Below are 14377 nucleotides of genomic sequence, written 5' to 3'. Positions count from 1 at the left end.
GGGTAAAGAGGGTCAGTAATCACCTCTTTGTGAAGAATTTATATATCCATCAATTTCCTATTCACTATTAAAGAAGTCATAGGATTGAATTAGTTCATTGCTAGCGGATAATATCCTTTTTGATTTTTTTTTTTTGGGTTTCTCCTCGAAGTTTTTAAAACGGGTATATTAGGGAGAGGTTTCCTCCTTTCCAACCGGTGTGAGTTCACACCGCAAGGGAGAACAAAGGGTTAAAGGGTTGCTTCACTTCACCATTTTTCGAGACCATAGCAGTGCTTTCCATATTAGCTTCTTCATCTTGGAGCCATGAGAAAACTAGTTGCTATATTTCGAAGTCTTTTGAATACACCTGTGAATGTAATATTGCAGGACTGAAAAAGAGGAAAGTGGGGTGCACCAACTCTTGCAGGAGAGACTCAACTTGGACTGCTCTTGAATTACTGCAGCAGCTGCAGGTAGGTCCAATATCCTACCTATCCTGCTATTATTTCTTTCCTTATTTATTATAACATGACAAATTTACTTCGAAAAATGTTTAGGATAATCATGGATTTTTATATAATAGGATTAGTAGGTGAAGTAAGTAAGGAACCAAAACATTACCATTCTATTCATCATTCCTTTTAAAACTTAGATTTCTCAAGTATGGTAGGTGAATATTATTAACTATCATCAACTGTATACAATCTTAAACTTCTTTGTATCAAGTTATTTATGAAGAGAAATCTACTCTCTGAGGGTGAAATAGGAAAGTAGGAAAGTGGGGTGGATTGTGAGATTGCACATCAATTGGAGAGAGGAACGAATGCTAGCGAGGATGCTAGGCTCCCGAAGGGGTGGAATGTGAGATCCCACCTCGATTGGAGAAGGGAACGAAACATTTTTTATAAAGGTATGAAAATCTTTCCATAACATATGCATTTTAAAAACTGTGAGACTAATGATCATAGGTAATCTTGAGTTGTTACAAATGGTATCGGAGCTTTTGACTATTTTTTGATTTATTGATATTGATATTTTAATTCTTATCTAGGTGCTATGTAAATTGGGACATTTTTAAAATTAAATCTGTTTCAATTGCAAATTATATAAATATATGTAATTTGTAAATTAAAGATAAAAACTTGAATATTTTTTAATTTTTTAATTTTTTGAAAAAAAGAAAACAGATAATGCCAACTTGGGAGCAGTGCGTAGCCTCCAACCCCAAACCAAACTCGACCATCTTCCCAATTAAAAACCTTACTCCCTTCTTAAACCCGACGCTCGAACTCTTACCTCTCACTGCAATTTTTGTTCCCAACAATGGCGACTGCAAATCTGCAACCTCTGTTCTCCTTCGCCATCTTCTTTTTCTCTCTCTTGCCCTTCACTCTGTGTCGCACTTCGCCGGAGCTTTCTCACTCCTCCTCCTCCTCCTCCGCTTTTCTCGATGTTTCGGCTTCACTGAAACAAGCCAACCAGGTCCTGAAATTCGACCCCAAGGCTTTGCTATCCTTCCAGCAGCAGAATGAGGTTGTTCCGGCGAACTCTTCTTCCTCCTTTTCTCTGCAACTGCACTCTCGCGACGCTCTTCAAAATGCCGGACATAAGGACTACAAGAGCCTGGTCCTTTCCCGGCTGGACCGGGACTCTTCTAGAGTTAAATCGCTCAACGATAGGCTTGAATTTTCCCTCAGTGACTTGAAGAGGTCGGATCTTCAGCCGTTGCAAACGGAGATTCTGCCAGAGGATCTGAGCACTCCGATTGTCTCTGGCACCAGTCAAGGAAGCGGCGAGTATTTCTCCCGCATCGGCGTCGGACAACCGGCTAAGCCGTTCTATATGGTTCTTGACACCGGCAGCGATATCAATTGGCTTCAATGTCAGCCTTGTACGGACTGTTACCAGCAAACCGACCCGATTTTTGACCCGAGAACTTCTTCTTCTTTTGCTTCACTTGCCTGCGAATCTCCGCAGTGTCAAGCTCTTGAAACGTCTGGCTGTCGTGCTGCGAAGTGTCTTTACCAGGTCGCGTACGGCGATGGCTCCTTCACTGTCGGTGAGTTCGTTACTGAATCTCTGTCGTTTGGTAACTCCGGGACGATTAACAATGTCGCTCTTGGCTGCGGCCACGACAACGAAGGATTATTCGTCGGATCCGCAGGATTACTCGGACTCGGCGGCGGATCACTATCCCTCATTTCTCAGATGAAAGCGTCGTCGTTCTCATACTGTCTTGTGGACCGCGACTCTAGTTCGTCTTCAGCTCTCGAGTTCAATTCCGCTGCACCGAGTGACACAGTGAATGCTCCATTACTCAGAAGCGGAAGAGTCGATACATTCTACTACGTCGGACTCGTCGGATTGAGCGTCGGCGGCCAGTTACTGTCAATTCCTCCTTCTCTGTTTCAAATGGACGATGCCGGCTACGGCGGTATCATCGTCGATTCAGGAACCGCCATAACTCGTCTGCAGACTCAAGCCTACAACACCCTTCGCGACGCCTTCGTGAGTCGCACACCATACCTGAGGAGGACAAACGGCGTCGCATTATTCGACACATGTTACGATCTGTCGTCGCAGTCGAGAGTCACCATTCCAACGCTGTCATTTCAATTCGCTGGCGGGAAGTCTCTGCAGCTGCCGCCAAAGAACTACCTCATCCCGGTGGACTCCGTCGGAACTTTCTGTTTGGCGTTCGCCCCGACGACGTCGTCTTTGTCCATCATAGGAAACGTCCAGCAGCAAGGGACACGTGTCCACTTCGATTTGGCAAATTCACTCTTAGGGTTTTCACCCAACAAATGTTAGAAAGGGTAAAAAATTGAAAAGAAAACATATAAATTAGGGCTTTTGTGTGGGAATTAACGAAATTAGGGTTGTGGTGAATTATTATGAAATTAGGGTTTTTGAGGGGAAATTAATTGGGGAATTGAAGGTGTGGCAGATGGATGTGGATAAGTAAATATGGCCATATGGATATCAATTGGAGAAGGGTTTGCACCCATGTGCTCCTCATAAATCAATCATAATTGTACTCTCAAGATTCAGTTGAGTGGCATGCATGGTAAATAGAGTGCAAACTTGTGGTCTAATATTTTCTTCACATCCTTCATTTTATAAAATACTAACCCTACTTTTTGTGTTCGATTTTATTTTAGTACCTGAATTTTCAATTACTTAAATTTAGTTTATTTATTATCGATAAATCTTAAATTTAATTTTTATTGAAATAGGTTAAATAACAATTATTTTCATATAAAGATATATTTTCAAAATTTCTTAGAAAAATGCTAATAATATTAGGGGAAAAAAATTTTAAAATAAGAACAAGAACCGAGGGCTTGGGAGAAGGGAAGAAGTGGGATCCACTTTAGGGGCGAGTTAAAAATGATAAGGTGCAACAAGGACCACGATAATGTTATTGTGGATGAAGTAATGGCCACCGATTCCATATGCATGTGAGGCCATAGCGTGATTGTCGGTGCGGTCCGAGGTTATAAATGTAAAATCATGTACTTTCACTAATAAACAATTTTAATAAATAAATAAATAAATAAATAAATAAAAAAGAAAGAAGAATTTCTTGAAACCTTGCAACAAGTTGAGGCTTAAAAGATTCTAATATAAAATAAAAGTTTATAGCAATAATTGAAATAGTGAAGAATTATGAGCCATTTAATCTTAAAAAAACAATTAAAAAAAAACATACATACTTCACATTTGGTGCTATAAAAATTAACTTTTTGGAATAAATTTTGGAGCCCACGTGTTTACAAACATAAATAAGTCCTAAAATAAGCATGTGGGTGTCAACTCTTTTTTTATTTTAATTTATTTTTATTATAAAAGATAGAAGCTATAAAATAATAAATTTATTGGACAAAAGAGAAATTAGATAGTAACGCTAAATTAATTAAATTAGATTGGATTGGATTGATTTGATTAAATACGAGGGCACATGGGAATTCTTATTATGAATAGGAATAAATAAATACAAAAAAGAAAAGACAACAATGGGGGCGGTGCCTTCATGTGAATGTTTGAATTGAATGGGACATTACTCCCTTTTTTGAACTCCATTCGCCCCGCCATGAATAAAACCATACCAACATACGTTTGCGGTCAATCTTACAATTTTAAAATACATTTTTTAGATAGAGATTTACACGCCTTTATATGAAATGCTATCTTTTTCTCTTCAACCGATATGAGATCTTACCATCCACTCTTTTGGAGGTCGGTGTCTTCACTAGTACATGACCTGATGTCTGACTCTGTTATCATATGTAACAGCCAAAACCCATTGCTAGCAGATATTATCTATTTTAACCCGTTACTTACCATCTGTACACCCTAACTCTTAGCTAGAATGCTTACTTCCCACTCAACTATAACAATAAATAAGAGGGAGAAGGAAGAAGAGGACAAGCAGACGTAAGAAGGGAGTAAAGCGTTGGAGTTGAGGATGGTTTTGCATTTATGGAGGAAGTTGAGGGCGGCCATGGAAACAGAGCGCTGCACAACAAGTGTCTAACTAAGCCTTATCTACAGATTTTATGACAATCAGCTCTCCCTCGATTCTTCAACCCCACACCGCTTCCTGATATCACTGCTTACAACGACAACTGGGTGGGTGTTAATCGACGTTTAAAGAAAATATTTTATGGGAGAGGCGAATTGAATCAAAGGAAGACGAACAAGCTTTGTTGTTCAAGGCTACACGAAATCGTCTTGGTATGAGGCAATTCCATAGGGAAGGTGTTCACCAGAAACCTGAAAAACACAGGCAGACAAACCGTTAAATTACACACAAAACATGGGCCACCCAACAGAGGAAATGCATAGAGAAGAAGATGACAAGACGCGCAAAGATGAGATAATTAAAGCAATTAAAGTTAGGTAGAGGTAGCTCCCTTCTATCAATTCCTGTCCTCCTCAACTTTTATCGCTTGGTTTGCTGCACGGTGGGTGAGGCTTTTAGCTTTATTGATCTCTTCAAAGATCACAACTTTATGCCTAAGAGATTTCGATCCGAGAGAGAGAGAGAGGATTCAGTGTGATTACGATAGATGGGGTTCATTACTTCTTCCACTCAATAATGACGATGATGGTTAAGAGAGGAGTGAGGCCTTTTGGGTTCAACTATGAGTGCTTATGCTCAAAGTGAACATCATCATCATAACATTGTGGAGAGGCGTAATTCCTAATATGGTATATAGTCACACTCTTAATTTAGCCATCTCAATAGAATCCTCAAATGTCGAACAAAGAAGTTGTAAGCTTTGAAGATGTAGTAAAAATGACTCAAGTGTCAAACAAATTGTGTATTTTGTTAGAGGGGTTCAAAGATAAAGAGTTGGGTCTCGAGTAAGGGGAGGTTGTTTGAGGACTCCATAAGCCTCTGGAGAGACTCTATAATGTACTTTGTTCGAGGGGAGGATTGTTGGAGAAGGAGTCCAACATCGACTAATTAAGAGGTTAATCATGAGTTCATAAGTTACTTATAATACATCTCCATTGGCATGAGGCTTTTTGGGAAACCAAAAGTAAAGTCATGAGAGTTTATGCTCAAAGAACAATATCATACTATTGTGGAGAAGAGTCGTGACTCCTAACCATCCCATTCAGATTCAGATGCATTCAGAGCTAGCTGAAACTGCCGCCCATGTATAAAGCAATTTGATGCACACAGTAAACAAAAAGGAACCCTTCAAGGTCCATAAAAGGGTTAAAATATTGAACGTTTTCAACCTATTTGTTCCCGAGGTTTGTGGGAGTTGGACAAAAGTTGCACTTTTGCTGAACTCCTCGACCAAAAGAATCCGTATTGTGTTTGAGTCAACTTGCAATGTAAAAACTTTAACTGACAAGAGATTCCAACCACTTGGATGGTTAAAACTAAACTCAGTTCGATTATCAAAAAGCATCATATAGTAGGAAATATGATAGCATTTTACACACCTCATCTCGTTCTTGTTTATTGAAGAATCCATTTTCCCGGGAGGACGCCATATGATGCCTAGAATGCTTTCACCCATTTATCAGCTGATATCATATAGAACCAGCGTGGAGGTGTTAACAGAGCCCGAAGGAACATACAAATTCATAATCCAGGGAAATCTCGACTGCCTTTCAAGTGATCAATGATACTCCTCATCCTGCCACGGATAGCAAATAAGCAATTAAAATTCATCTCTCTCAGCCTGTTGTTCTTCTTAATGTTTATTCTATTTACAAACTTAAATCATACAATCAAAACTCGCTTAAATTCTTGGATCAGGCGCACATGGTGTCTTTTAATACATTTACTATTATTCAGTCAAACCAAGTAAATTCTATTTTCTCCTCTGAAAAGCTACAAAAGTTCACAAATATAAACTCTGTGTTTAGATCTGAAGAAAGTACGCTTTTCAGTAAGACAAAAACTTCTGCAGTCAAATTTCAAGCAAAATTCATATTCAAAGAAAGTATATTGTTCCTTGTGAGACAAAATTCTGCAGAAGCACAGCCTTTCAACCAGAAATCCATTAAAATGGAATATGCTTCTTTTTTTCAGGATGGACAACACATGCACTGCTGAGATGCCTCACAGATAATAGAAAATAAAAAAAAAGCATTGTTCAGATACGAAGCATAGAATAGATTGGGCCAAAATGACCACACAAACTGTTCATCATGAATGCAACTTCTGTTGAGATATATAAAAATATAAAGATAAGGCATAGGGTATGAAACAGGCCCAGAAAGATACTACTGAGAACCTACCGCTGTAGCTCCAGGTATTAAGATGAATGCCCACAAGACCTACCTGGAAATCCCTTCAGCTTCAGCTACATGATCCACCATCTCAAAACCTAGCTGGAAATTTAGCCATAGCATTAGCTACTGCTAGTGTTTAAACTCGTCTTCATAAAGGCCATCCAGATAACACTAATAATCAATCGTAAATCTTAATTTTCTCGAGATAATCGTAAGTTTATGCTCGGGAAACAGCCCTAAGAGGTTTCCCACGCATACTTCATTAATTAAACAGAAAGTAAAGCATAATCTTTTCGTTCGGTTTAGTTACGAAAAGAGAAATTTTGATATCATATAGCAGAGATAGGAACATACGGACATTATGGCGCGTGCGATCATACTTCTTCCCGGGATTCCCGAGGCCCACGATGAGCCATGGCTTTGGCGGCGGCGCGGGCTTCTTGTCATCTACAGCCAGATGATCGGGGATCGGAGGCGAGGAAGTAGACATCGACGCAGTAATGGAAGAAGTTGACGAAAAGATATGCGAAGTTCGAGGAGTGAAAGAAGAGTGGGTTTTGAAGCTAAACTGAGTATAAACCAAGACAAAGGCGAAGGATAGATAATGAGTGTGAGAGACATGTTGGAAAAAGGACTCGGTAGGGTTCTGGATACTTAGAAAGTTGAAGATTCGGTATGATTTTGGGCAATGCAGCTGAAGTCAAGTCTGAGTGCTCGCCAAATTTGTTTTCGTTTGAACATCCAATGGATGCAACACGAAATCATATGACCCTTCGTCAAAATCTTGTCTTCTCCTGTTACACTAAAAAATGTTTCTTAATATATTGGAGATAAGGATGACCGTCAACTCTCTACCATCCTTAGGCCCTGTGGTTGGAATGAGCTACTCTATGACACACATATGTATCATAGTGTATGTGAGTTTTGCAAGATGGATGTCTTGAGCGTTTTTTCTTTGAAGTAGATTCTTTTAGTACATTGTCGAACAAAACGAGTGTGTTGACATTGCGTCCCAACCCATGTGTCAGAGGTTGATCTATGCACCCGCTACCTAGTACCGTATCTATAATCGACTTGACATGGGCACAAAAATTCATGTCTCGATAGTACCAGAATAGATGAATGTTTAGGATGTTTCGGCAATATAGTTGACTCATAGGGTCGGTTCTCGATAAGTGTGCATGAGCGAGCAGCAAGGTCAATGACATCTCAAGACATGGAATAACATTATGATACGTGAATCGTGCTGTTGGAAACCAAGATGACGAGATAAGATGCGACGTTCTCGTGTACATACAACTTCTAGCTGCACTCATACGGTCGAAACTTGAAACCGAGGTAAGGCAATATGGGATCATTCTAGATGACTTCTCTGTAATAAGCTTGGCTTTCGCCCGCAGTCAGAATACATGTTCCAAAATATGTAAAAGTCAGATTTGAGTACAAACCTCTATTTGAAGTTTTTTTAGAACACTAATAAATATATAGACTTAATGGATGAGAGATCCAACATTAATCTAAACAAACATACTAACTGGACATCAATTGCTACAAAATCTTGATTGAAACTCACTCACTCACACCGTCAAACTCACCTCTCTCTTATATACTAATGCAATATTCCGATATATATTGTGCTATATCCTGATGTGTAAGAGTGAAAACAACAAAAATTCAAACAGACAGAGTAAGTCTAAAATCCTTAATCTAAAGCCCAATGTGATCCAAAACTTGAATAAGCTAATAAAACCGACCAGTTAGCCGTTGATTACACATTTCCACATCTGGTTGCCCCAAAAAACGCAGAGAATCAGTGAATGTTGGGGTATGGCATTGGCATCTTCATTCCATGAGGGTAGCTTCGCAGTCTTGTAATGAGTCCTCACTTTTCTGTACATTTCACCGCTGAAATATTACATCAACCAAGTCCAATATTTAGCTGGAGCTAGCCAACTCTTTGAATCACATTTCCGCATGAATTGATGAAGCAAATGAAAAGAAGCTGCGGACCAAACACAAATGGCATAACCAGAGTAAGGTTTTTGGAAACTTTTTGAAAGAACGCAAAAGAAGGATATACAAAAAACATCATAGTATAACATTTGAACTCACAACGATAATGTTGCCTCAGATGTTGATTGTAGCTTCCCAGAGCCTCAGAAGGCCATTACGACCACCAGTGCATATTCGTTTCCTTTCGAGGTCCGAAGATGCGCATCGTACCTGGATGAATACAATAGGTGCACTCAAATGGAGAACTTTTTCTTAAAAATTTCAAAATAACAACACTAAGAATCAAAACAAAGAGAACTAGAAAAGCAAGATCTCTGTGGACAAGGAAAGATCGTTCTACTCTATAATGGTAAAACATTTTTAACATTTGAATATTGCATGTAGTTCTTTAGCTTTGACTTCATTGGCCTGAGTAAAGGAAGTCACAAGGCAACAACTAATTTCCTTGTCTTCTACATTTATGTAAAGGGAAGGCACAAACCCGTTTCCCAGGATAGAATAGAACCAAAACATTATATATATCTATATACCTAAATATATATATATAAAGGTACAGAAGACTGTCAAAAGAGTCCAAACCGACTAAGAAATCGGAAAAAAAAAAGGAGAACTTTATACCATGGCTGCAGTCTTTTGTGGGGTTCTGTACAGTTGCCACCCAGCCATTTTTGCACCCGTGTTAGAGAAGCCACCGAGTCTCTCTTGTGGCCGATGAAATAGGGACATAGAGTTATCTGCCGCTCCAATTCCTAACCAATGTTCTCCAGCACTGATGGACAGTATGGCAGCACTATGAATGGTGACATTCTTCACACATCTAATACCTCCTGCATATACAACCAGAAAAGTTTGCATAACAGTCTCGCGTGAGCAAGAAAATGAAAAAGCCCCAATGCAACGAACAAAAGCCCATAATTGACACTTGATGATGTAGAGGAAAGATAAAGAAGTAAAAAGACTTCATCATCAATAACTTCAAAATTGTACATAGATAATTTACCATCCTCGTTTTCCCAAAAACGAAGAAGTCCATCAGTTGAACCTGAAAGGAAAGCATGTACCCATTATTTCAATTTGAAACTTCCATGTTCTTTAACTGCATTAGTAACCTCATGAAGGTAAGTTACATACCAGTTATTATTCCTTTATCCAGTGTAGAATACTCTACGGCCAATATTGGGCCAGCATGGCATGCTAGAACAGCATCACATGCTCCTCGAGAAACAGACCACAGTCTAGCGGTCCAATCATCACTACCAGTAACAATAGTGTCTCCTACCATTCTTATTGAGCTGCATGGATGCCATATATGTATTAAACTGACCGATATATTAAAATGCACAAAGAGGCAATACTAGGAAAGCCATGAAAAACAAAAATTGTGATCTCTACACTAGTGTAGCTGAAGACGCCTGTCCTCTCTGTCTGGAATGTTCACCTTGCTTTTAAGCTTAGGTTTAGAGATTTTATTTATCCTTGAACTATTTTTATTTCCTAGCCTGCAAGTTAGTATTTGGGCAGACCTTGTATTATTACAATGCATTTAGTTGGTGGGCTGGTAATTTAACCGGTTACCCACATTTTGAGCCTACAAATATTGGCTCCTTAAGGTTGTATTGATATCTTTTTCCAAATAATAAAAGCAACTACTTTGGGTTACACCACTTACCGTATCCATTTCGTATGACCCAAGAGCTTGTGCATTTGCCGGCCAGCACGGATGTCCCAGATATTTGCTATTCTGAAATGCAAATATCCAGTATATAGATAACAATTTAGTGACAGTATACTCACAAAAGACGAAATAGAACATATCTCATTTCAGACAATTAACGGCGTATCTCAGCCACCTTCTAAATCAACATAACCAAAGCAAATATAATTTCAGTGAATTAACATACGTATCTCTACCACCAGCAGCCAATATCCCCGTAGAGTCATCATATTCCATGCATATAACTGCACTAGAGCAACGACCAACAGTTGCTACACAAGTATCAGTTCTGACATCCCACATCTTCACGGTTCCATCATGTGCAGCGGTAAGGACACGTTCACCTGATAGCATACGCACACAACTGACCTGCAAAGATCAACATATGACACATTTAGGGATTGCAGACTCCATTTAGTTAATAATACTGGTTTTCATAATTTTATCCAAAAAAACCTGTGCATCGTGGCCTTTCAGCTCTTCTAGAAGCTGGGTTGTTTGCTTATCCCATACAATAACTGAGTGATCATCAGACCCAGAAACTACTTTTCCTCGATCAGAATTAATCGCACGAACAGGTCTGTATGCTCGCAAAAGAAGGGTTCAGAGAGGGCTTTATTTAAGTAAAACTAAAAAAACTATGCACATCGTAGTGAACTTGTACCGAAAGAGACTAAATCAAACTGATCGCTCAGAATGAGAATTTAAGGAGTTAGACAAAATACCCCGTGTGACCCTTTAAAGTTGCTCGCAGTTCAGAACCACGAAGACTTGGATCCCATATCTTGACCTAGGCAATTTTGTACAATATGATTCAACACTTCATAATCCATATTCCACACAAAATCTTTAGTCTACATGGTTCTCCCAAAGATGAGAAAAATGAGATATCAAAAATTTTACCAAGCAGTCTGTGCTTCCACTAATGAAGAAACCTGCATCCTCACGGTCTCCCACCAAGTCCCACACCTCCCTTTTTGAAACACAATGAAGTGCTGTCACAGCTCCACTATGACCCCTAAGAATGCGAATATTGCTTTGTACTTTTTTCTGCCCAGCCGAGGGTAAATCTTGTCTTTGAGAAGTACCACTCTCGGTCGGGACTGAATGCAAAAGAGTAAACAAACAACAAAAACTCTTTGATTGTACTGCTAATATTAATCCACGAAACCTTGATAAAAACTACATATGAGGCACCCACCATCAGAAGTCCAACGGCCACTACGACCCAAGTTAATCCTTGCAGATGTATCCCTGCTGAACATGCTCTGAACCCAGCTTCTTCCAACAACAGAAGCCTCAGCAGGTTGCTGATTCTGATCAGATCCATCTTTGGGATGCGGAGATGGCGTTGCATGGGCAGATGTGGATTGAGACTTAACAGCAGAGAGTCCCCAATAACTAATGCGCAGCTGCTGGATATGGGATAAGAAACCTCGAAGCTTTATCTGAAAATCATTAAAGTAGGATTGTAGATGAGAGAACTCATATGGTAATGCAACTGCAAAACCTATTCTGAGTTTAACACTTTCCAAAGTGCAGCCTGCATGTGACATTAGACACGCAATTTACAGGATCCAGAATGAAATCCGGGAACAAATGATAGCAAACAACCAACCATCTTTGGAACTTTTCTTAATTGCAGATGAAGCAAGCATTGGCGGATGTGAACAGTTCTGTAATGCATACGCAGATAATGATGAATCCGATAAAATCATTTGACTTACAAGTTGTTTGTATCCTATGCTGTTTTTCTCCGCAATTGTCTCAATCATGTACCAAGCATCGATGTCAGGAAGCCCAAGTCCAGCCTTTCAAGTAGGCAATAAACAGAATTAAGTTTCTTTTTATGGTGGGGCGTGGGGAAGGGACTTGATTACAAAAACGAGTGATAAGATAAGACAACTAAAGTAGCATTTTTGTGTGTGTATTTCAGGGGGGGGTGAGAATTACCATATGCGATGCCATAATAATTAGCTGTGCAGAAACCAGAGATGTATAATTGGCGGATCTGCATTCAAAATAAAATAGAAAAAAAACAAGTTAAATTTACATGAAAGCATTAGAAGAGAACGTCAGGGAGATGATAGGGAGATACAGGTTACCAATGCCCATAGAGGCTCTAATATCAGGGGGGGGGGGGGGGGGGGGGGNGGGGGTTTGAGATGATTAGAGGAGCCATGGTGACAAATGCAAAGGAGATGTTAAATGTCAGTAGATGGTCCTGAGAGAAGTCCGACAGAGGAAGAACAACGAGCATGACCATGTTCAACAAATAGACTGATGACTTGAGATTATGTGGAAATTCTATGGTTATTAGTAATTTTACTAAGTCCACCCTAAGGGAAACCCAAAAGGTCCATCTTTCAAATTTTTAGCTTCTCAAGAATTAGCAGTGAAGTTCATGGACGAGATTATCGAAGAAATCAAGAATTGTATAAGACCTTGTTCTTATCCTATTAGAAATGGGATTTTATCTTGAGGACTCTATCCTTTTATGATAATGTGTCTGGACCGTGCAATGAGACTTTGTGAAATCAGTGAAGTTCTGGTGAAGAGCAAAAAACTCAAATGTACAGCCTGGGTCTAAACTGCATCATCAAAGGTTGGGAAAATTGAAAGATCATCTGATGGAATGAGTTTGAAAGGAGGAGCTGGAAAAACAGAATAAATATCGATACCAAAGTCCTCTGGAAGTTGGCATGTAAACATAGAAAACTTTGATGTGGAAAGTAGCAACCATATAAAGTCATCCTAAAAGATAAAAACCCATTTCAAGTATTTGAGAATCTACAAGGAGTGAAACCATTAATTAAGCCTGAGGTTAAAAAATACACACAGCCAAAAGCATTTTATAGAGAAGCCACAGAAGAAAAAAAAAAAAAAAAAAAAAAAAAAAAAAAAAAACGAGAGAATAGATAATAAAGTAGTAATTAATTCAGCACTTTCTTGCATAAACCATGTAATTCTTACTTATTTGAAGACTGTTCCATCAAATAATCAAAATAACCTTCCCAAAACCTGCATAAAATAAAATATCAAAATTGAACCCAAAAAAGTACAAATAACAAACATAATATTTCATGGTAGGATGGACCAATTCGTGAATAAACTGGTGTGATACTGAAAAATCAAAGGGAAATAACAGATCTACAATGTCACGTATCGGAGCTTCAGAATAAAAATCTAGATGATTCCAACATTAATCCAACCTAATTTAGCATTTTTCATCAAAGATATGGAATATGATTATCGTTGATAAATAAGAAGGAAAAAAAAACCATTCAGAAAATTAGATGAGAAATGTTACAAAACTAGAAAGCTAACATAAGTAGAAGAATGAATACCGACAGAACTGGGAAGTAAACCTCACCTTAACTCCTCCCATATAGATAAAGAAATAAGATGGCGTTGGATGTAATCAGGAACATTATTAGGGTCTTTCTTGTATATTTCACCAGACACTTCAAGGGCATCCCTAATTGTCAATATATCATTTCGTGAGGTTGCACGACTGATTGCTGTTTTTAGCTGATCAGAAAAACAAATTTTAATTTAAACATTAAAAGTGAAGTACTGGAAAAGAAAAATCTTCAAAACTCTTATTTAGCTGTACAGCGCAAAAAGCAAATATAAACTTTGTGTGCTTTCTTACAATTGTTTACAACTGCAAGTAACTATGTTCAGGAATAGTTGGAATAGTATTTGTATTCTAATATTTATATATACCCATACATAGTCATACACATGTGTGTGTCTATATATATATACATACCCATACATAGTTATACACGTGTGTGTGTGTGTGTGTGTGTGTGTATACCCATATATACACATACATCTACGTAAGTATATATGTAAGGCATGCTCTTCTGTTTTTTTTTTCTTTTTTTTTTTTTTTTTTTT

General features: G+C 38.6%; 2 protein-coding genes and 2 long non-coding RNA genes across 5 annotated transcripts in view; 1 reads left to right on the top strand and 3 right to left on the bottom strand.

The window, feature by feature from the left end:
* The first annotated feature begins 1182 nt into the window (after nucleotides 1-1182).
* On the top strand, nucleotides 1183-3077 carry LOC111495193 (protein ASPARTIC PROTEASE IN GUARD CELL 1-like). Its single transcript, XM_023145122.1, has one exon. The coding sequence runs from the start codon at nucleotides 1306-1308 to the stop codon at nucleotides 2791-2793; it is 1488 nt and encodes a 495-aa protein (XP_023000890.1). The 5' UTR covers nucleotides 1183-1305; the 3' UTR covers nucleotides 2794-3077.
* Nucleotides 3078-3926: 849 nt separating this feature from the next.
* LOC111495514 lies at nucleotides 3927-6055 on the bottom strand. Its single transcript, XR_002720311.1, has 2 exons — nucleotides 5947-6055; nucleotides 3927-4758 (listed from the first exon to the last, which is right to left on the bottom strand). It is a non-coding gene; the product is annotated as an uncharacterized LOC111495514 (long non-coding RNA).
* Nucleotides 6056-6094: 39 nt separating this feature from the next.
* LOC111495513 lies at nucleotides 6095-7452 on the bottom strand. The gene is made up of 3 exons (XR_002720310.1): nucleotides 7103-7452; nucleotides 6751-6843; nucleotides 6095-6143 (listed from the first exon to the last, which is right to left on the bottom strand). It is a non-coding gene; the product is annotated as an uncharacterized LOC111495513 (long non-coding RNA).
* Nucleotides 7453-8197: 745 nt separating this feature from the next.
* Nucleotides 8198-14377, bottom strand: part of LOC111495039 (DENN domain and WD repeat-containing protein SCD1) — a 15075-nt gene continuing 8895 nt past the window's right edge. The window contains exons 18-32 of one of the 2 annotated variants that reach the window (XM_023144901.1): nucleotides 13845-14002; nucleotides 13445-13492; nucleotides 12425-12482; nucleotides 12199-12282; nucleotides 11673-11919; nucleotides 11375-11574; nucleotides 11197-11261; nucleotides 10928-11051; nucleotides 10659-10840; nucleotides 10427-10498; nucleotides 9889-10049; nucleotides 9758-9799; nucleotides 9376-9584; nucleotides 8857-8967; nucleotides 8198-8649 (exon numbers count right to left, since the gene is read on the bottom strand). In XM_023144901.1, coding sequence (XP_023000669.1) covers nucleotides 8872-8967; nucleotides 9376-9584; nucleotides 9758-9799; nucleotides 9889-10049; nucleotides 10427-10498; nucleotides 10659-10840; nucleotides 10928-11051; nucleotides 11197-11261; nucleotides 11375-11574; nucleotides 11673-11919; nucleotides 12199-12282; nucleotides 12425-12482; nucleotides 13445-13492; nucleotides 13845-14002 — 1746 coding nt within the window. In that variant the 3' untranslated portion in view covers nucleotides 8198-8649; nucleotides 8857-8871. Of the gene's footprint in view, nucleotides 8747-8856; nucleotides 8968-9375; nucleotides 9585-9757; nucleotides 9800-9888; nucleotides 10050-10426; nucleotides 10499-10658; nucleotides 10841-10927; nucleotides 11052-11196; nucleotides 11262-11374; nucleotides 11575-11672; nucleotides 11920-12198; nucleotides 12283-12424; nucleotides 12483-13444; nucleotides 13493-13844; nucleotides 14003-14377 lie in introns of both variants that reach the window. The other variant, XM_023144900.1, reaches the window with a different exon arrangement.

Source organism: Cucurbita maxima, unplaced genomic scaffold (genome assembly GCF_002738345.1).
Source record: "Cucurbita maxima cultivar Rimu unplaced genomic scaffold, Cmax_1.0 Cma_Scf00021, whole genome shotgun sequence".
NCBI classification, from domain to species: domain Eukaryota; kingdom Viridiplantae; phylum Streptophyta; class Magnoliopsida; order Cucurbitales; family Cucurbitaceae; genus Cucurbita; species Cucurbita maxima.
The sequence above is the reverse complement of the archived record's forward strand: the minus strand, read 5'-3'. Positions and strand labels throughout refer to the sequence as shown.